The sequence below is a fragment of the Neurospora crassa genome, linkage group I (assembly GCF_000182925.2).
Source record: "Neurospora crassa OR74A linkage group I, whole genome shotgun sequence".
In the NCBI taxonomy this organism is placed as follows: Eukaryota; Fungi; Ascomycota; class Sordariomycetes; order Sordariales; family Sordariaceae; genus Neurospora; species Neurospora crassa.
In genome coordinates this window covers 5,966,564-5,986,815 of record NC_026501.1, presented here as the reverse complement: position 1 = coordinate 5,986,815, position 20,252 = coordinate 5,966,564, and the positions used below count along the sequence as shown (strand labels likewise).

The following is a 20,252-nucleotide window of genomic DNA, read 5'->3' as shown; positions in this document are numbered from 1 at the left end:
GCCATCATTCTGGAGGCAACCATGTGTAATGCTCTCGTCTTGCGACTATCTAAAGAAGCCCATGTCTACCCTAATCGACATCAATCTTGGCACCTCCAGTAGGAGTCCTGTTACTTATACATCTTACTCGTGCCTAAATCCCCAGTCTTCGCCTCCCCGTCGGGATCTTTCTTATCTTGTCAAACAACTGTACTTCCTCCCTCGGTTGTTTTCGTCGCTGTTGCTCGTCCTCACCAGGTTCTTTCACCTTCGCCACGTACAGCGGGTTGTCAATGTCCGCTCGAAGATTGAATTCTGGAACCGTAATCTTTCTCTCCGAATCGGTCTCCAAATCTTTCCACAGATCCTTTTCTTCTTGTCCATTGTTATTGGTATCATTCGTGCTGTTTTCCGTTGTGCTGTTTTCCGTAGTCGCCGTCAACTCGCTTGGCTTCTTCAAGTCCAGCCACAGGCTCCCATTCGCAAGCGCACCAAACTGGTACGTAAAAATCTCCACGCCGTTTGGATCCCGCCAGAGGTACTTGTACCTGTTGCTGTCCTTGTTCTCCGTGAAGTCTGGATCCCATGTAGGGGTATACTCCTCGACCGCATCCGTGAGGCCCAAAGTCAACTTTTCTGCCGGCCTGCGAGTATTGACGACACTCTTGGACGCATCCCAAGGCAGCCGCTCGAGGTGGGCGGGCGCGACGAAGAACTGGACCCAGGAACCTGGTGAGGCAATGTCGCCCACGTTTTGCTCCCCGCGGAGGGTGCGGAGGAAACGCTCGAGGCCTTCCATGTCGTCGCCGTCGTCTTCTTCCTCAGCTTCGTTGTTCTCGCGGTCTTTGCTGCTGCTGGTCGTGGGGGTTTTACGGTAATGGTCTCGATCCTGAGGGTCAAGAGAGAGGAGACCTTGTTTAGCGCCCCAGCCTCCGCCCCCGCTTACTGTTTGTTTGGACGTTCAGTAAGTATATACTATGTACATGAGCGAATAGAGTGTGTAAACTAGGAAAAGTGGAAGCCGACTTACGGATTTCCCGGAGATGACATCCGGCTACCAATAGGCCCTGTAGAGCCTTACTACACCTTCCAGCTAATCTCTTTTCGTCCGCAGTACTGGCCTGTTCGAAATCGAAAGGAGATGGCAACTGCATGGCGAGATCCAGAGGAGGCTGAAAGTTTGCATATTTCTGGTACACTTCATCCGGGATAACGAGAGCCCAGACCTTGACAAAGTGGCTATCAGACGTGTGCTTAAGTGGTCTGTGACTGCTGGCTCTCATGGAAAGCAGTTTCGGAATCACATCCTCGAGCTCCTTGCTAGCCGGGGCGCTCTCGCCGTCAATTTCAACCTGCTTGAGGATGTTTCCCAAACCGCTGACGATCTTGCGCGGATATGTGATGGGCAGGAGTTGGAACCAAAGCTCACTTGGCCAGGGCTGCTTCAAGGATGTCGTTTGGATGGTGACATGAGTCCGGGTGTTTGCCTCGACGTGTATGGGACGCAGCTTCTGCTTCTCCGGCGACCGCGCCCAAGCCGAAACCTCTAATACGTGGGGTGTCGTACCACGTTGTTGGGCTGCGGTAGAAGTAGCATAACTGGTGTTGGCGAGCGGCAGAGCGACTTGTACAGGCCGATTGTCATCGCGCAGGGGATTGATGCGAAACTCGAGGACGGGAGGTGGTCCAGAGGAATAGGGCATCGGCTTTTCAACATTGGCGTTTCCTTTGGGAGCAACTTTGAGACGACGGTACATTCGCTCGAGGAAGAGAGGGTCTGTTTCGTTCCTCATGTTGCTCCATGAGAAGTCCGAGTTGTCCCACAGGCCAGGCAAAAGATGTTCGCTCTGTCCGCAGATGATACTGAACCCTTCTGAAGCCAGGGTGGCGTTGGGAGCATAGCCAGGCACTTGCCATAACGGGATCTTGTCTACTACGGCAGTGACGACGTTCAGCCTGTCTTTGAGTACCTCGGAGTCCTTCAAGGGCCCCACTTCTGTGCGCGGAAAGAGTTCATTTACCGTGTTGAACAGAAATGTATGAGCGCACTGTACTTCCTGGAAGTAACGCAAGGAAGCAAGAATGACTAGGCAGTCCGCTCGAACCTCTGGTCCATGGGAGAGGATGCTTTGGTAGAAATGGCGTATAGCGGGGCTGATGAAGACACGTGGGTTTCGTGGCTGTTCTCCGAGAAGCGTGAGTTGCTTGTTCCGAGCAGAGAGACATGACGATGTACTCACATTCATTCGCTTCTTGTATATTTCTCCCGGGCTTCCGGAAAGAAAGTCATCCCAGGCTTCGGGGTTTATGGCGACCGAAAGACATTTGACTGTCCTTGGGAGAGCCTTTTCGGGATCGGTGATGCCGTCCACATTTCTTCTGTTGTCTCGGAAAGTGCTATATTGGATTTGAACTTGGTGTTTGAGGTTGGGTGTGTAAGTTGTCGTCGATCCCTTCAAAGCAAGGAATGCCCGTTGAGATGACGGTGGAGAGATTCCGGGGAACAACCCGACCCTGCCCCTGGGGACGAGCCTCAACAGCATCTCGGCGTTCGTTGGCTGAGAACGTGTGCAATGACTCGCTCACCTGGACGTCCGATATTGATATGCGAAACCAGGCGACAACAAACTGAGCTCGGTTGTCGGTTATGCTATCGACCCATTAGATCTCGTGTAAGCCCAGCTTCATGAGGTAAGCGTCAGAATTTCGGTCAGCTGATGCGATGAACCTCACTTCATCTCATTTCCACAGTTCCCAAAGTCAGCCGTTCGGCCGGATCTACACCGAGGTGAGCAGGGACAGGGGTTAGAGGTGAACTCCGTGATAGATATGCTTGGCCCGTGCACTTGACATGAGCCTTATCGAATCCCCCCAAACACTCTTTCTTATCGTGGTCTGGCCAGTGACATCATTAGCGCTACCTACAATAGTGTACCTTGACGGCCACCAGCAAATCACCACAAGCCTATATACATATACACAATACCGTACACAATCACCTCGAAACAATCGAGTACCCTTTTCTCCCCAGCCACTTCCTGACATCAACAATCAGATCACAGAAAGGAAAAAGTCCAATCTCACCGAGTCCGTTGTACTTCCAGACCAAACAAAAACTGACTACTCCATCTCGAGATCAAACACGACTAGTCAGTCGTCCGCCAAAACCGACGACCACAGCCATAAACCTCCACACATCCACCTGATAAAACCCATCCATCTGTTTAAACACTCTCAAACCCCCCGTCCCCCTCTCCAAACCGCTCGAAAGCCTCCCAATAAACAAAAATGGCAACAAACAGCGCAGCAGGCAACGGCGCAATCCAATCCCCCGCCTTCTCTCCAACCGCCAACCCGACTTTCGCCTCTCAAGGCCAAACCCCCCCCTCCTCCTCCTCGTCTTCCATCACCAACACCAACCAAGGAGCCCCCCTCTCATCAGAAGCCAAAGCGCAAATTTTGGGCACCTCAGATGCGTCAACCGCTGGTAGCAATGATGCCAAAGAAGGAGGAGGAGGAGGAGGAAAAGGAGCAAGCGAACATGCCCCCGGCTCCAGCGCGCAGGAACAGGGTGTTGCTGCTGAGGAGGGCTGGAATGAGGAGGTGAAGGATTTGGAGAGGAGGATGGGGGATGGACAAGGAGGGAGCGGACTTGGACGTTGAGAGACTTGGGGGATATAGGATGACACGGGCGGCGAAGAGAAACGGAGAGGCGAAAGCAGAGTGACCGAATGGGTATTACTAGCTATGGGATTACAGGACTAGCATTACTTGTTATAATGGGCAACGATAATGTTTCGAAAGACGATGACATTGTTACCGAAGTTTAGGAATTGCAAAGACGAGTTAAATCGGTTATTCTAGTTTGTGGACAATCATGCTATATCCGACAAACTAAGTGATCATGAACTACCACTTGGCTCGTACAATGACTTCTGTGTAGGTCAAACGCCCAAATCTATATCGAACATCATCCCTACTACCAAGCCCACTTCCACCCAATCCAATCATTCCTAATACACAAACTTCCATCATTTCGTGATCGCGTCACATAACAACACACTTCTTATTCCCCTTCTCCTCCCCTTCCTCCTTCTCCTTCCCTTTACCCTTCCCCTTGTTCTTCTCTCTCTTATTCTCCCTCGCCCCCGCTCTCTCTGCCCTCTCCCTGGCTGCCTGTGCCGCCTGCTCACTACTCTCAAATTTCATACCACCTGGCAGAAAGCTATGCGACGTAACATCCGTCCACGTACTCCTCGCGTCATCATCCAGATGATCTCCAGGCTTCTGCTTTTTCCCTTTCACCTTTTTCTCCTTCTTCTCCTTGACACTCTTGGTCCGACTTCGACCACCCATCCATCCCTTCTTCTTGGCATCAGCAATGTTCTTAGCCGCGCTCCTCTCTGCTCGGCTCTGTCGTCTGTTGAGGCTCGTCGCGCGGTTGGCGCCGTTCGTAGATGTCGAGAGGGATCTAGTTGCCGTAGGGATGTCGAGACCATGGGCGCCAGCGGCGTTCGAGTTGGCACCGTTGCTCGCAACGCTGTAGATGGTCTCAAGCCGCTCAACGGTTGGACGGTTTCCGATGACGGCCGATTGCGTCTGCGGGCGCGGATGGCGTGGGACGGGAGCCAGAAGGGGAGGGTCGCCCCGACGACCGGAAGCGTGTCGACCGGGCGGGTCGAAGGCCCCTGAGACACCCTGTGGTGTGCTGACTATTAGGGGCACGTCTTCGACTGCTGAGGGTCGGCGGGATGCAGGCTGGGAATAGGCAGAGCGGTTGTTGAAGTCGTCACCGAGAAAGTCGGGTGGAGGGTGGAAGCCCCCCGAAAGACGCCGGGGAGCTCCCGAGCGGCTATTCAGACGCCTCAACTGATCCTGGCTAGGGGCTGGCAGATAGTATTCGCCCCTTTCTACAGGAAGCGCTGAGTGTATGAAGTCAGTTGGTGCGGTCACTGGGGCTTTTGGCTGGTTGGATACCAAGGGCCATGTCCCAGCGTTGGAAAGCCGCCTAACTACCGGACTGCTTGCACTCTCTGTTGGCATGATAGTACCGATATGTGGTGACGGGTTGTGGGGGTATAGAGCAAATGGCAACCCTGACTGCTGTGGAGGTGCAATGTCTGTCTGCAAGAGAGATAATGGTAGGTGTGACTGTTGCGAAGATGACGCCGAGGTTGAGGCCGCTAAGTTCACCTGAAGAGAGCTCACTATTCCACTATCGCTCATGCTACGCGCCTGAATTCCGCCAGTAGATAGGTTTACCCCTGACATCTTGGGTGAATCAGGCGGAGAGACGTCGTAAATGTTCTCATCTCCCACATATCGGGAGCCGCTGGAAGATGGCCTTTGTGGTTCTTGGTACGGGATCAGGTGTGGCAAATGCGTGAGACTGCCGCCACTATGATACTGTATCAAAGACGACGACGATGGCTGTGGTAGTGAAGGAACTGGCGGAATGGTAGAGAGGGACGGTACAGGAGGGATAGAGGATCCTGTCTGTGGGACTTGTATCGCTGTATGACCTTGAGGTACCTCCAACATCGATTTGGGCCTGCGCATTTGATCCAGGTAATCGTCTGTTTGAGTCGAGGACATGGTGGCGGGGATAACAGGCGGAATAGCATGGCGTAGGAAAGCGGGCAAGTCTCCAGGGTCCTCCTTTTGGTATGGAGGTGGGGGAGGAACCCAGTTGTCGGCGTCGCTTTCATGAGGATGTTCGGCTCGGCCATCAGCACGACGATACTGAACAGGACCGCCAGCAGCGGCTTGCGGGTGTAAGCGACGATTGGCAGCAGCAGCAGTGGCAGCACGCCTGAGAGTAGGAGCCGATCGCGGGCTGGCATGGGCGTATGGTGACTCCAAGGCCTCTTGCTCTTCGATTGACGCGAATTCCTCGGTATCCTCGGTTATCAAAGGTGCTTCAATTCGGGGAACAGAAAGTGCTCCAACACGACGAGGTATGAGAGGGTCGTCATCCTCCTGGAATGACGCTGAAGGCTGAATGGCAAGTGACGAAGCAGAAGGAAGGGCTGGGACAAGAGGAACAGCTCCTGCGCTGGTAGCAGCTCGCATCAAACCGCCACGACTCCCTCTGTTTTGCATAACCGTTCTCCGCCGTACAATGGCAACTTCAGCTTCGATATCTCGGTGTTCCTCCTCTAGTACCTCAGGCTCTTTGGATCCCACATCAATAACAATCTCGACAGGAGAGCCGTTCTCTAGACTGTAGTCGAAGTCGATCACTGTGATCCGACCACCGTCCACAAAGTCAAATCCATCATCCTCCGTGATGGGCTTGGTGGGTGTTATTCCTCGAGCACCGATAATCATGCGTTCCTTCACCGACGAATCCTCAAAGTCTCCAACCCACTTCACCATATGCACCCCTTCTAGATGGCCGATTTTGCGTCCGGCGATAAGTTTGTTGCGCAACTTGTCGAGCGCTTGCCATTGAGGGACTCTGGATGGATCATTCTCGTGCGTGCGTGAGCCATTTCGAGGTGGCGGTTGACTGTTGCGGCGGTTCAGAGCACTTGGGTTCGAGGTACCTTCATTGCCCGTGCTGGACGTTTCGGGTGTTGCATCCAGGTCCTCGGGAATGCCGTAGATCCAAACGTCCTTACCTTGAAAGCCAGCCGATACGAGCTCGCCATGGTAAGAGGCCGCGGGTAGAGTACATGGTACCAGTTTCGGTTGCGAGGTAGGGTTCGGTATTGGCCCGGTGAAGTATGTTGTGCCGTTTCGTAGATCATCGATGCGCACAGCCCTGAAGATCTCGTAACTGCGGTCGTACGTGAACGTCCATCCCGCCTCCTCGTGTTTCCCATTCTGGATCAATACAGCGTGGCTGCAATCGCGACTCGTGTTGGGGAAGAGGATTGAGGTGGTCCATAACGCACTGATATCGTCCTCCACCGCACAACTAACCGGGTCGTAGTAGGGCGCGGTCAGAATTACGGTGTTGGGCTGTGGCGCATGAACCGTAGTACCCAGAATCTGTGTCCCGTCGAACGAAAAGGTCAATGAATCGACCGCATCACATTTGACGGCTCTTCTTTCGGTTGATGTTGCGTTGGGATTCAGTGAAGAGACCTCAATGCCACCCTCGTAAGCCGCTGCCAGAACTCCACCGCATGGTGAAAGGGCAATCGCACGAGGGCTGTTGTCCAAAATCAGTGACTGGGTTCGTCTTGGAGGTGTTGACTTGAGATCGTAGATGTCGATTTGCATCTCGGTCAACAGAACTGCTAGCACGGTTCCCTCATCGTTGATACATGTGGCGGCAGGACGGCGCAAAATCTTGAACTCTCTAGTAACGGCAATGTCTCGTTGCCTGACATCAATAACATGTATCCGGGAGGAGTTGAAGGCTAGCAGGTGGTGGCCCTTTGGCGACGGACTGAACTGGATGCCATCTCCGCCTGGCGCGGATGAGGAGCTGATCGAGTTCGATATGAGCCTGATGATGGTCTTCCTTGGACGCAAGTACGCCTCGAACAGATTCCGTTTGACCTCCTTTGCGAACAGTTTTCGAAGTTTGGGGAGATCATCATCGCTAACGGTTGGAGGCGAGGCATTGTGATGGCTCAAGGCGTAGGATGGACAGTTGGATAAGTGGTAGGCGTATAGGTGGGCCTGCTGAGCGACGCTTCTCCATTTCGCGTTGAGCAGCACCAGCGAAGCGAAGCCATTGGCATCGACAACTTGAAGGATCCTACAATACTATCTGTGGTTAGGAATGCAAATGCGATGCACGGGAAACAGAAAGAGAAATGGCTGCGCCTAACAGAGCTAGTGAATGAGGACGCACTGCTGGATGATCTCGTCTGGCAATCGTTCAAATGCTGTCGGGCCCGAAGAGTGAAGGTGACCGGGTGTCGTGATAGTGGGTTTCTCGATGGAGGAGCGTCTGCCCTCGTCGACGGTGACGGTTGCCATCGTACGGACGGCACTCTATGTAGGACTGGAATATAGTTACGGCAGCCGAGCCGGGAGGATGTCGGGCTAACGGGGAGAAAAAGAGTCACTGGAAAGAAAGGACGAAGGTGTTGGACATTGATTAACTTTTAGAGACGATAATGCTGGTTCATTTTTTTTGAAGAGTATTGTGTCTTGTGGTTGTAGTGTAGAGGTAAATTATGTACACGATAAGTAACAAAAGGATCACCGGGCTGGAGATACGGTATCGAAGACGGCGAAGAGACGGGAGATTGTAAAGAGAAAAGAAGGAAAGAAAGGTGAGTAAAACCACGAAATGGGATAAACGGAAACGACGAGTCAACAGATGGCTGATGGGATGGCTCCCGTCTGGTCGCACGCTGAGATGGTTGCACCTGCAGTTTGTGGTTGGGGGCTGGCCCGGCCGGCCTGGCGCCAGGGCAATGTTCGCTAGAAACACCAGCGCCAGAAGGAGCTAGCGGCGGCAACGGCATGGTGGTCCGGGTGGCAATCAGCCGGACGGCGGGCATGAGGATCCCGACTGAGCTGGCCTCAATTTCCACTTTAGCGATTGTCTGGAGGCCACTCAGTGCCGGCTCAGAGCGCCAGAGCCAAAAAGATTGGCATTTGGTTGACACCCGTGAGTGGGGTGAGAGGCTTCGAGTTGCGTTCTGAAACCCTTTGATCGCCGCCAGTCTTTAAGCTCCTCTATCCCGTCTCGTTTTAGGGCTGTAGATGGCGGGGGGGCCGTGGAACAACCCGGCGTCTCTGAATTAGGCAACTCTATACATAGGCAGAGGTAGCGTAGCTGGTAGTACCTAGGTAGTAGACTTGGGTACTGTAGTGCTTGGAGACACAAAGAACTTGAGAGACTCGAGCCTGGAGGCTTGGGTGACTCGAAATGATCCGAGCATAGTATAGTCAACAGTATCGATCCGGAACAATACACTTGAAAATAGGATCTCTGGCCCTGCATGACCGGGTGGTATCTGCGGCTTTTTGGAGGCCCCGGGGCGGAGCGAGCCAGCCGCGAACAAGTGGACTGTGGAGGTTGGCTTCGTAAGCCGCCAACAGATCGGCCTCGAGGTACTGCGTACTGCGTGCTCCATCACCATCCGTCACACTTCAGCAGCCATGGCAACATCTCTTCGGACCATCAGTTAGTTGAATGGTATTGCAGTTTAATGGGATATTGCGCAGGTTATATTCTTCAGCTGAGCAAAGAAATCATGCGGGTGAAACTTGTACTCGGTAGTCCAAGTGCCAGAGATTGATTTGTATTCCAGAGGTTTACAAGTCCAGTTCCAGTTCTCGACGTTTGATGTCTCCGAACAGCGATACGCCAAATCAAGCCATGTTTCCTCCAGCCCTCACCGCCAGCTGATTTCGACTTAAGGCGGCTATGCTGTGCTCGTTGGGGCTCTTTGATGCCAAGTAGTATAGGTTACCATGGAGGGGTAAAAGGTCAGAACCAGATCTGAAGACTTTGGTCTCTTTTAGGCCGTGTATGAGAACCTCCAGTTACGTTCTCGGTTTGGTACCTTTTTTTTACTTTATTTATCCATTGGCGGTCGCGCAAGGCCTTTAACCCCTTGGCTTTTGTCCCAACGAATCTTAGGTCCTCATAGCTCCTCACTGCGCCTTTTGTGACAAGGTGGACAGTCTGTAGAGAGTTGTTAATCTCTGGGAGTGACTTGGATTACCCTTTGCCTCCACACTCCGGGTCACAGCCCACCCGGCAGTAGGGTACGAGCGTCTAATAACGGCCACAGTCTGCTTGAATAGCATGCGTTGTGTAACGGCACATCACAAGATGGCGTGCAACGGTGCAAGTGCACATATGGGAGGCGTAGATCTGAGAAGACTCGGCCATTCAGATCTGTATCTCTGACTGGGACGAAACAATCAAGAAAAGAGAGGTTCATGTGTGAGTGTGGCATCTGCATGTCCAAGCCCTGTCGTTGGCGAGATACCGAGACATGTCAGCAATTGCTTGACCGCAAAAGGGGCAAAGGGACAAGAAACAGTAAATCTCGAAAATCACCAGCCAGCAGGTAGGTAATGTCTGGGCACTTTCCATCGGTGAGATTCCCTCGAGGAACTTCCGGGTGGTACCAGGTCAAGGCAATAAGGAGCAGGTGGGTGGGTATCTGGAAGTTCAGAATGCTGCTGCCTGCTAGTCTCAGTTCTCAATGACCCACAACCTCCAAAACCACCCCACCCCACCCGTTTTTACGGTAGCAAGTCTGAGCGGGTTTTGCGTTTTTTGGCCGTCGGCTGCAGAGTGACAAACACTTTTAGTGGGATTTTACTATAGTTAGAGTAATTTATCTACTACGGTTAGAGTAAATTAACCCCTACCGTTACAACTAACTACTCGCTAAATAGACGACTCTAATACGAGACTCCGATTAGAGTAAAGCGTAGTAGGGTATAATATTCAATTTAATCAATCTATTAAATTCGATAGAATATTCGTTTTACAAAACGCTACTTCCGCCTTTATATAATGACTGTTCTATATTTATACTTGGTTCGCCCGACCTTACGTTCGAATTGAGCTTACTTCTAATTACGCCCGTTCCTAACTATTCTATACCTATTTCGAATTATAATACCTCGAACCCGACTCCTACCCCTATTTTATATATTTTATTAACTATTCTTAAAGTGCTAATACAATTGTATAACCCTAATAAATTGTTAATTTATAATACTAAATAATATTAGTATAGCCTCTATTTTAAGAGGGGAAACTTTAGGTAGTTTATTCGTAGTTAGGTTAAAGTAACCCAAAGCGATAATCGGTTATTTAGAGCCTATATAAAGGAATTTATTATATCCTTATACAATAAAGATGTGCGCGAGGCCCTCCTTTATTAAGGCGTTATTATATAGTTTAAGGATAAAAATAGTTTATTTAATATAGAGGCTCTTAATTAAATATTTGGGGAGGAATTAATATTTCTATTACGATGCCGACCTAAAAATATTAAAAATAATAAAAAGCTTAGCCTCCGATAGTCCGAACCTACTAAACCTAATGGCCTTTAAAATAAAGATTCTGAATTTTATTATTTTAACCCTAAAATTGCTAAAGTTAAAGAGTCTGTCGATTTTAATTTATTCTTATTATTTGTGAAATTTAATATTTCCTCTATAGTTAGAGGGGGCGATGTACCCTATAATATTAAAGATTTATATAGTACCTGGTGGATTTTAAATATTATATAGTAGGGTATAATATAATTTTAATAGCGTACCCTTCGGTTGTATTTACTCCTTAAAATATTAATGTCCTATTGGCGTACTTAATAGCCGAAATATAAATATTATACTCGTTATATTGAATTTATATTACTTTATATTTATATAATATTTATAATTCTTATAAGTATTCGCGCTCCCCGTAAGTTGAATTTCTTTCTTTAAGTTATAGGTCTTTATATACGTACTAATAGTATAGCGAGGCGTATCTAGAATATATTAATTAAATTAGGTATATGTATTTCGTATAGTAGGATAAGTGTTACTATTAAAATGTTTATAATTATTGCAATAGTTAATTCGGTTCGTAGATATTCTATAATTAAATTAACGATTTTAGTAAAATTTTAAGCGTATTATATCCGATCTTAATCTTATTATTATTTATAATAATTATAATTATTTTAATACCGTCCAGAGCCCCGGTATTAGTCGAAAGGATACTATATACAACCTTACAATTTATTTGCTAATAAATAGTTCTAATATTTTTGGACTATTCCGACTATCCTAATTCCAATTTACTGTTCTATTCTAGAAGTCCTAGGTCATTCCTTCCTTCGCCCCAACGCTACGTATATTCTATCCTATTATCGATTTACTTATTATAGAGAAATTACAATCCCTATTCCTAATTATTAGCAATTAGGATAGTCTTCTAATGTATACCTTCTTTAAAGTTAAATATTATTAAATATCCCAAAGCTTTATTCTTTAAATCCCTATTATCAATAAGAATAAGGGTAAATTAGTTGGCGTTTACCGTCTCTATAATAAATTGTTCTTCGGCCTATTAGGAATAAGTTAGGAATAGTTTAATAATAGGTTTTTTCTTGTTTATAGTAATTAGAAGATAATATTATATATCTATAAAATTATTTTTATTTAGTTAGAGGCGTAGGCTGTATACGATCGGAAAGAGTGGATAGTGTCCGTCCTAGTATTTTTCTATATTAAATTCAATTTTATTAATTTAATTTTTCAATATTTCTAGTACTTTATTAAATAAAATACTTATAGCCTTAATAGAGCTAAGAATATTAAGCCGCAAAAAACTGAGTTCTACTACGCATTACAACTTCTTTACAATATATTCTATTCTAGGATTCTCGCCTTCCTAATACGGAACTTCATTAACGGAGGGTTCTTAAATTTTAGTCTCCTAAGTAAGAAAGTTATAGAAATAGTAATTGTAAATGCTTTTCGGGCTAATAGCCCTTCTTATCTTTCTATATAGTTTAATTCTATATATAATAAAATATTTACTTTAGTAGGATATATTAGAAAATATTTAAATAGTCCTAGCAATAGTATAAATATATAATTCCATAGTATTTATTAATACCTATATATTGTATAAGTATTAATTATCCTTACCCGTATAGTTAAATTCGGTAATTATAGTATTCTTCGAAAGATTGTTAACTTTCTACTCCTCTTCTTCTATAGTAGAAAAAGTACAAACTATAAGCCCGAAATGCTATACTTCTCGTAGTTATTGTATATAGATATAATAGATCCTAAATTATCCGAAGCTATCCTAAGGTTTGGATTGGTACGGTGTATTACAATTGGTAGTAAATAGAAGGAAATTAATTTAATATTAGAGTATATTAATCGCTCTTTTACCTTTAATATTAAATATAATAAGAATTCTACGTATAATATTAAATTTACCTTTACAAAAATATTTACTATCGGCCCCCTTACTATAATTATTTATAAAGTAATTAAATTAGAATTCGGGCGGTTTAGTAGAGGTAAGTATACTAATCCGTCCTTAGATAATAATATTATTAATTATATATATAAAATTTATACGAACGGGTTCGTAATGTAGCGTTATAAACCATTAGATTCCGCCGACTTTAATACGCCTAACCTACAATAGGAAGGCCTATACACCCTATTTATAAGTATATTCGAATAATTTAATAGTAAGGAAATATAACCGGATTATAGAGAGGATTATAAATATTTCGGCCTCTTTAAATTCGAGGACGATAATCTTATTGTAGTTATAAATATTATTAGTAATATTGTAAATTCTAGAGAGGAAAGTAATACCGATCTCGTTGTATAAGGGAGGTATATAGTATTCGGGTATAGAATAATTTAATTAATAATCGCCTTAGGATATATTTAAATTAATCTACTCGTATAGCCTAGGGTACTAACGTATCTAGCGGGTCTTCCCGTCGCTATTTATATAAGTATAGCCTATCCCTTGCGAACTTTATATTCTATTTACCTAATTCGCTATAGTTTATTCTAATTAGTATTACTTAATTATTTAATTGTTCGCCCTATAATTCTAAATATTATATTAAGCGTATAGTATACTAGTAATAGTATTTACTCTAATTAGAATTAATTTTTTAGTTAGTAATTAGTAATAAAGACCTACTCGATTTTAAATCGTTAATACTATTTCAATTTTTTTGGCGCTATTTATTATAAAACTACCTATTAGTCGGTTGTAGGTAGTAGGTAAACTAGGACCTACCCGGAATAGTCTTCCAATTTATTAGGTACCTTATTATTTGAGTAGCAGCTGGAGATAGGGATTTACCCTAGTTTAACCCGGCGTTCTAATTCGGCTAGCGCGGTCTATTATTTAAATCACCCCCTTCCCTTATCTTCTCCTTCTTTAATTAAACCTCTTCCTCCTTCCTCTACTTAACCTTTTCTTTTAAACCCCGGCCGTTTAGACGACTATAATTTAAATAAACCCCTTTCGTAGTAAAACCCTAATTGTTTAATAAATTACAATTAGAGTAAATTATTAGTATAATAAAATACTATACCTCCGAAGGCTAAAAGGAGCGAAGTTAAAGGTAAGGCTAAATTCAAGGTAGAGAATTATAATATTACCGACCAACCGTTTGTAATAAACCTAACGAAATTTTAATAGTTATAAAGGTTATAGTATTCCGATTTCTCTTAGTATTAAAATATAAGTAAGTATTTAGTCGCTTCCGGGATTAATAGTAATATAATATTAATTTAGGCGGGGTATCCGGAATATACTAAGTATTATAACTTAAATTATATATATAGTAAATTTAAGGCTATTGTAGTATAATTAGACGAGGAATTAGTATTTATATAAAGAATTCTATAAGAGATCTCGCCTTCGGACTTCTTTTATAAGAAGGTAACGAAGTACTAAATGCCTAATTAAACATTAATATACTAGCTCCTTATTACTTCGGAATTATAAGGGAAGGATATAATTATACTTCTTAGCTATAGGATAGTAAATTAAATATATTAGTATTTAGACTATAATTATAAATTTCTCGGTTATTATACTTTACTTTAATTAAAATAAATTAATTTACTCTAATTAGAGTAAAATATAAGCTACTAACTCCCTTAACCTATTACTGCCCCTTATACTTTATTTTAATTAAAGCGAATTAATTTACTTTAATTAAAGTAAAATATAGGCTACCGACTCCCCCAACCTATTATTAATCCTACATTACTATTCCTATTAGAATAAAGTATAGACTACCTACTCCCTATTCTATAGCTAATTATCTACTATATCCGTTTGTATAAATCCTTACTAACGAATTATAATAGCTAATTAATTTAATCCTTTAGCTAATTTAAAGAAATTTTATAGAGAGTATTAGAAGGGCGTTATATTCCTACTATATTAACCCCTCTTCCAATAGGCCTTAGTAAATTTTAACAATACCTAATTCAATTATATTTTTAAAATTATTAAATTAGTAGAATAAAACTAACTCCCTACTTATACCATTATTATAAAGAGGGGCGACCTCTCTACCCTAGGACCTAGCAATTAATTAATTATAATATTAAAAGAAACTTTTATTGTAATTTTATACCTCGTACTATAATAGTATTCAATTAAGGTATAATATTAGGGATCCGTCCGATATATTAAAGCTCCTATTAGTAATTAGTATATAATTAGTAGATATTATATTAACAATTAATTTAGGATATTCTAAGCCTTTACTATTTTTAATAATTATTAATCTAAAAATATTACCCTTAAGGTAATAAAGTCTTATTATAATATTAAGAACGAAGTACTAAGCCCCCTCATCTTCCCCGCTTCCCTAAATACAACTCTCGCTCTAAAAATAATATATAACCAATTGCCCTATAACTAATTTAGTATTAAAACTATAGGTTTATAGAATATTATACTATAAACCCGTATAATCAAATAATTAATATATCTTAATAGTACTATCAATTTTAAGAAGTTCGGCTATATCGGTAAAATAGCATCCAGAATATATATACAATACGCTTTCGTAATATTATAGACACTCTAGTCCAATATTAACAATACAACCCTATCTTATACTAGGCTAGTAGATACGGATTTTAGGCTTAATTCTACGTTGCGCCTAAATAAATACTATCTAAATATATATATTAAGAGGCTCTCTACGTAGTAGCGTACCCTATAATTTACTATTATATAAATTAATAACAAAGACTTTCCCCTTTTCTACCTTAAAAACAATGTAACAAATTAATATATTACAATAGTATCCAGTATAATCGATTGTGTAATATAATTGACTTAGGATTCTAAGGCCTCCTAGGAGGAGATTCGGAACTTAGTCCAATCCGAAATATAGGGTAATACGTAGATTAAAAGCCTTATTTATTATAATTACCTTCTTAATTATATTTATATAAATAGTAATCTAATTATTTATAGTATATAAGCGCTTACGAAGCCTATAGATATTTTAAGAGTAATAGAGGAAGATAATCCTCCTAAATTCAACTATGAACTATTTTAAGAAAAGTATAATTAGGCGAATTAAGTTATTATTAGTAAAAATAAGCGGAGTCTTCTTCCCTATCAAATTGTAGGTGAATCTACTTTACTCCAATTAGAATCCCCCTACTATTATATTAATTAGAATAAAACCCAGCCTATATTAACTATTAGTAAACGCGTTTGTAATTTATATTATATTACGATCACTATTTTATAGGGCGCTATTTACGAGTGAGGTTGGAATTAGTAAGATATTTATTTATAGTATAATATTCTTAATGGAATATTTACGGTTGAAGAAGTTTAAGGAGAATAGAGAGCTTATTGAAGCGTTTCTAAATATTATTATATTACCGCCCGCTTTTATTTCCTAAATATTTACCGAACTCTAAAATACGTTTAGAGATTTGGATATATAGTATTAGTATAATATATTTAAAAGTATTAATTCGGACGACCCTAGATACGTAAAGACCCTTATATAGTAAATTTTTAATAATTTATTAGTAGAGTATATACGTAATCGCAATAAATTATTAATTATATAGAAGGTTATTATTACTACCTATATTATATTAATAAGTAGGTAGGTTAATTAGGAATTTATAGTTGAGTTCCTTAGGGGGACGTTACTATATTATATAAACGAGTTAATCGTCCGTACGAATAGTTTTAATTAAAATAATTAAATTAAAAAAATAATTAACACCCTATTTAAGGCGGATAATAATAATATTGCAGATTATAAATTTAATAAGGAATATAATAGTAATAAGGATAAATTTAATAGTAACGAAGGTAAATTTAATAACGAAAGTGAAATTAATAATAAAGGATTTATAAAGTAAATATATTTTATTCTAATATAAATTAATTTTCTACTCCGATTAGAGTAAAGTAAATTAGTTACTAACCCCTTTTAATCATAAGATTTATAAGATACATAAAGTCCGCCTCGCTATAATATACGAAAAGTACACTAAATTCTAAGCTATAATTATTAATAAGGCTTAGTTGGCTTATAATATAAATATAACAGCCTTCCGGGCTATCCGACTCCTCCCTACAATTACGCAGCTAATATATTTAGTTACTCCTATATTAAACCGCCTAATAGATATATAGGCTTTTACAACCCTTATATAGGAGGTAGGCCTTCGGAATTTATTTAGGTGCCTAACTAAATACAATACTATCCTCTAAGTGTTAAATAATAGTAGTTTTATACTATTATTTAAATTAGGCTACCCCGATTATATTATTAAACCGGATGTATCTATAGAGACGTACTAATATTTCTAAAATATTTTCTAATCCTAAGGATATTAATAGTAGTACTTCTACCCTAAAATATAAGCGAATATTGTAAATGCCGGCAAAGTCGTACTATTTAATACTAGCAAAGTTATGCGGGAGACTTAAATACTAATTATTAATTAGAGTATAATAACCTTATTTATACTCCTAAATAGTAATATATTATATTCTTTAGCGAAAATACTACTAATAAAGGTTTAATTAGTGTATTTGGGCTATAAAATTCGTAAAGATAAAGTCGCAGCCTATATTAATAGTCTATTAAAGGATATAATAATTAATCCTTCTAATTATAAAATCGATGAACTAGTTATATTGAGGGTATTAGAGGAGGATAAAATATTAGTATTAAATATAATACTAGTCCGCTTAATATAATTCCTAGCCCAAAATATTTATAAATATTTAATATTTATAATTGATATTACTATTTACAAATAGGGACCTGCTACGAACTAGGATATTCTGTAAACCGTTACAAAATTTACTATAAACTAAATGTGAAAAGACGTTTTTAAATCGTCTAAATACGCTAACGATTCTACCCTACGTTTAGGTATATAAATTGTCCGGGATTTTATACGTACCGACTATAATAGCGGACTCTTATATATATTTTTTAATTTAATATTAAATAGCTATATACTTCTTCCTACCGATTAATTCTATATATTTAATTAGGTTCTTATTAAATCTCCGCTTTTTATTTAGACGGTTTAAAAGTATACCGATACTTATATAGAGCGAAAACGGATCCTTATTATAGCGAATTCCCCTTGGATATAAATATAAGTTTTTTCCTTAGTAATTAATAAGGGTTTATTCTTATTATAGTAAAACAATAGCTACTCTAATTAAAATAAAGTATATCGGTTCGCTAACATTAATCTAGAATTCTATATTCCATACTTAAGAAAATTAAGCTTATAGTACGTATAGTATATTTAAATTAAAATTAGGCTAAGCGTAGCTAAATTGTAGCGTCTTAGAACAATCCTAATAAACATATAAACGTATTAATCCTAAATTCTACTATATATACTACCGGTTTAAACTTATATTATACTTACTATATTAACATCGGATTTAATTTTATTTAGAATATAAATACTATACTACAATATATAAAAAGACTATATCGTATTAAATAGGAATATATAGTAGAGTAATTCCTACTAATAATTTATAGTTCGGTATATAATTAGACCGAGGAGAGGCTATTATATAAAGTAGATTATCTGCTCTATTTAATAATTATTTACTCTAATTAGAGTAAAGTATATTAACCGAATAATTAATAAATCTATAAGCTAGTACCGAATCTAAACCTAAATAAAATAGGCATCCCAGCGGAGGCTAGGGAGTATTTTCAAACCCTCGCCGGGTACGAGGCCGTAAAGTATTTAATATTATATAATTTTAATCGGTTCTTATAAATAGCTAAAGTACTATAACGTATTTTCAAATATATATTTAAAAGAGTAATTTTAATTAACCATTTCTACTCCAAACTACTTTTAATAATTATAAAGGCGGTCGACGCTAGCAAACTAATAAATTAGAACCGTTTTAATAATATCCTACCGCTAGCGGGTCCCTATTTCGTTACTAATCTTAAGCGCAACCCCTTATTATTTAATAAAATTTATAAAACGTTTAAAGATATAAATAAACCTATTGCTATAAAATTTATAAAACGTTATACCTTATATTCGTTAGGGGATTCGCGCTAGGAGTTTAAAGATTATATTATTAAAGCCCAAGCCCTAATTTTAAGTAATAAGTAGGCTTTTAAAATTAAACTAAAAGTAAAGGATATTATTATTATAAATTTAGAAGATTTAGAGGCTAGAATTAATGTATAGTATATTAAAAATTATATTACTTTAATTATTAGGAAGCGGATCTAATAATTTAATAAAGATGGGGTCCTATTTAAGAGTTAGGAGTTTATTGTATTAGAAGATAATGAAACCGACGTAGACGAGGGTAATAATCCGATTAAATAGCGACGATCGCAATTATAATTGATATTACTTTTAATAATATAATATCGATAAAAGCGTATACGGGCGGAAGTTACTAACCCTCTTAGTAACTATACTAGTACTTATAAAATTATTCTAATAGAAGTCGATCCGAAGTACTCTAATAGGAGTAAATTTTATAAGGCCAATAACGTTCTACCCCCTTCGCCCATCCTACTTCTATTAAATATTAATCCTCCTAGTAACCCTACCCTACTTATACCTACCCTACCTATACCTACCCTACTTATACCCGCCCTACCCGCCCTAAGTACGAATAGTAATAATAAGGAGGGCGTTTACTTAGATAAGAATAATCCGCCGCCCTTACTACCCATCCTACCCGCTTTAAATATAAATAGTAATAAAGAGGAGGGCGTTTACTTAAATAAAAGTAATTTACTACCTTTACTACCCGCCCTACCCACTTTAAATACGAATAGTAATAAAGAGGAGGAAATTTACGGGATTACTCTAATAGAAGTCGACCCGAAGTACTCTAATAAGAATAAATTTTATAAGGTTAATAACGTTCTACCCCCTTCGCCTATCCTACTTCTATTAAATATTAATCTTCCTAATAACCCTACCCTATTTATACCCACCCTACCTATATTTACCCTACCTATACCCGCCCTATCCGCCCTAAATATAAATAGTAATAATAAGGAGGATGTTTATTTAAATAAAAGTAATCCGCTACCTTTACTACCCGCCCTACCCGCTTTAAATATAAATAGTAACGAAGAGGAGGAAACTATCTTAGAAATATTTTATTTTACGAATAATAATATAAATATTTGTAGTCTATTCCCCAACTCGGTTATTACTAATAAGTTTAGGTTAATATAAAAAAAATAAAAGTTATATATAAGAGGTTAATCGGTATAGCTTCGAGGACTAAATTTACGTATAGTAAATATTTAAAACTCTATTAAATA

General features: G+C 40.4%; 3 protein-coding genes across 4 annotated transcripts; 1 reads left to right on the top strand and 2 right to left on the bottom strand.

The window, feature by feature from the left end:
- Positions 1 to 2,736, bottom strand: NCU07423 (hypothetical protein). Its single transcript, XM_953331.3, has 3 exons — positions 2,220 to 2,736; positions 1,010 to 2,159; positions 1 to 924 (listed from the first exon to the last, which is right to left on the bottom strand). The coding sequence occupies exons 1-3, from the start codon at positions 2,520 to 2,522 to the stop codon at positions 134 to 136; spliced, it is 2,244 nt and encodes a 747-aa protein (XP_958424.3). The 5' UTR covers positions 2,523 to 2,736; the 3' UTR covers positions 1 to 133.
- Positions 2,737 to 2,963: 227 nt separating this feature from the next.
- On the top strand, positions 2,964 to 3,841 carry NCU07424 (hypothetical protein). Its single transcript, XM_953332.2, has one exon. It carries the CDS (start codon positions 3,268 to 3,270, stop codon positions 3,640 to 3,642), a length of 375 nt encoding a protein of 124 aa, XP_958425.1. The 5' UTR covers positions 2,964 to 3,267; the 3' UTR covers positions 3,643 to 3,841.
- Positions 3,815 to 8,135, bottom strand: NCU07425. 2 transcript variants are annotated; one of them, XM_011394869.1, is made up of 2 exons: positions 7,767 to 8,135; positions 3,815 to 7,693 (listed from the first exon to the last, which is right to left on the bottom strand). In XM_011394869.1, exon 2 carries the CDS (start codon positions 7,207 to 7,209, stop codon positions 4,027 to 4,029), a length of 3,183 nt encoding a protein of 1,060 aa, XP_011393171.1. In that variant the 5' UTR covers positions 7,210 to 7,693; positions 7,767 to 8,135; the 3' UTR covers positions 3,815 to 4,026. The 2 variants fall into 2 exon arrangements, with proteins under 2 accessions (XP_011393171.1, XP_011393172.1); XM_011394870.1 differs by having other exon boundaries at positions 7,790 to 8,031.
- Positions 8,136 to 20,252: the final 12,117 nt, after the last annotated feature.

Excerpts from the sequence above, each read along its gene's own strand:
- NCU07425 (XM_011394870.1), bottom strand. The coding sequence starts at position 7,917 with ATGGCAACCGTCACCGTCGACGAGGGCAGACGCTCCTCCATCGAGAAA. Across the intron at positions 7,694-7,789 it reads CCAGACGAGATCATCCAGCA|GATCCTTCAAGTTGTCGATG; the intron begins GTGCGTCCTCAT and ends ATAGTATTGTAG.
- NCU07423 (XM_953331.3), bottom strand. The coding sequence starts at position 2,522 with ATGCTGTTGAGGCTCGTCCCCAGGGGCAGGGTCGGGTTGTTCCCCGGA. Across the intron at positions 2,160-2,219 it reads TATACAAGAAGCGAATGAAT|CCACGAAACCCACGTGTCTT; the intron begins GTGAGTACATCG and ends CTCGGAGAACAG. Across the intron at positions 925-1,009 it reads ATGTCATCTCCGGGAAATCC|TAAGCGGGGGCGGAGGCTGG; the intron begins GTAAGTCGGCTT and ends CCAAACAAACAG.
- NCU07424 (XM_953332.2), top strand. The coding sequence starts at position 3,268 with ATGGCAACAAACAGCGCAGCAGGCAACGGCGCAATCCAATCCCCCGCC.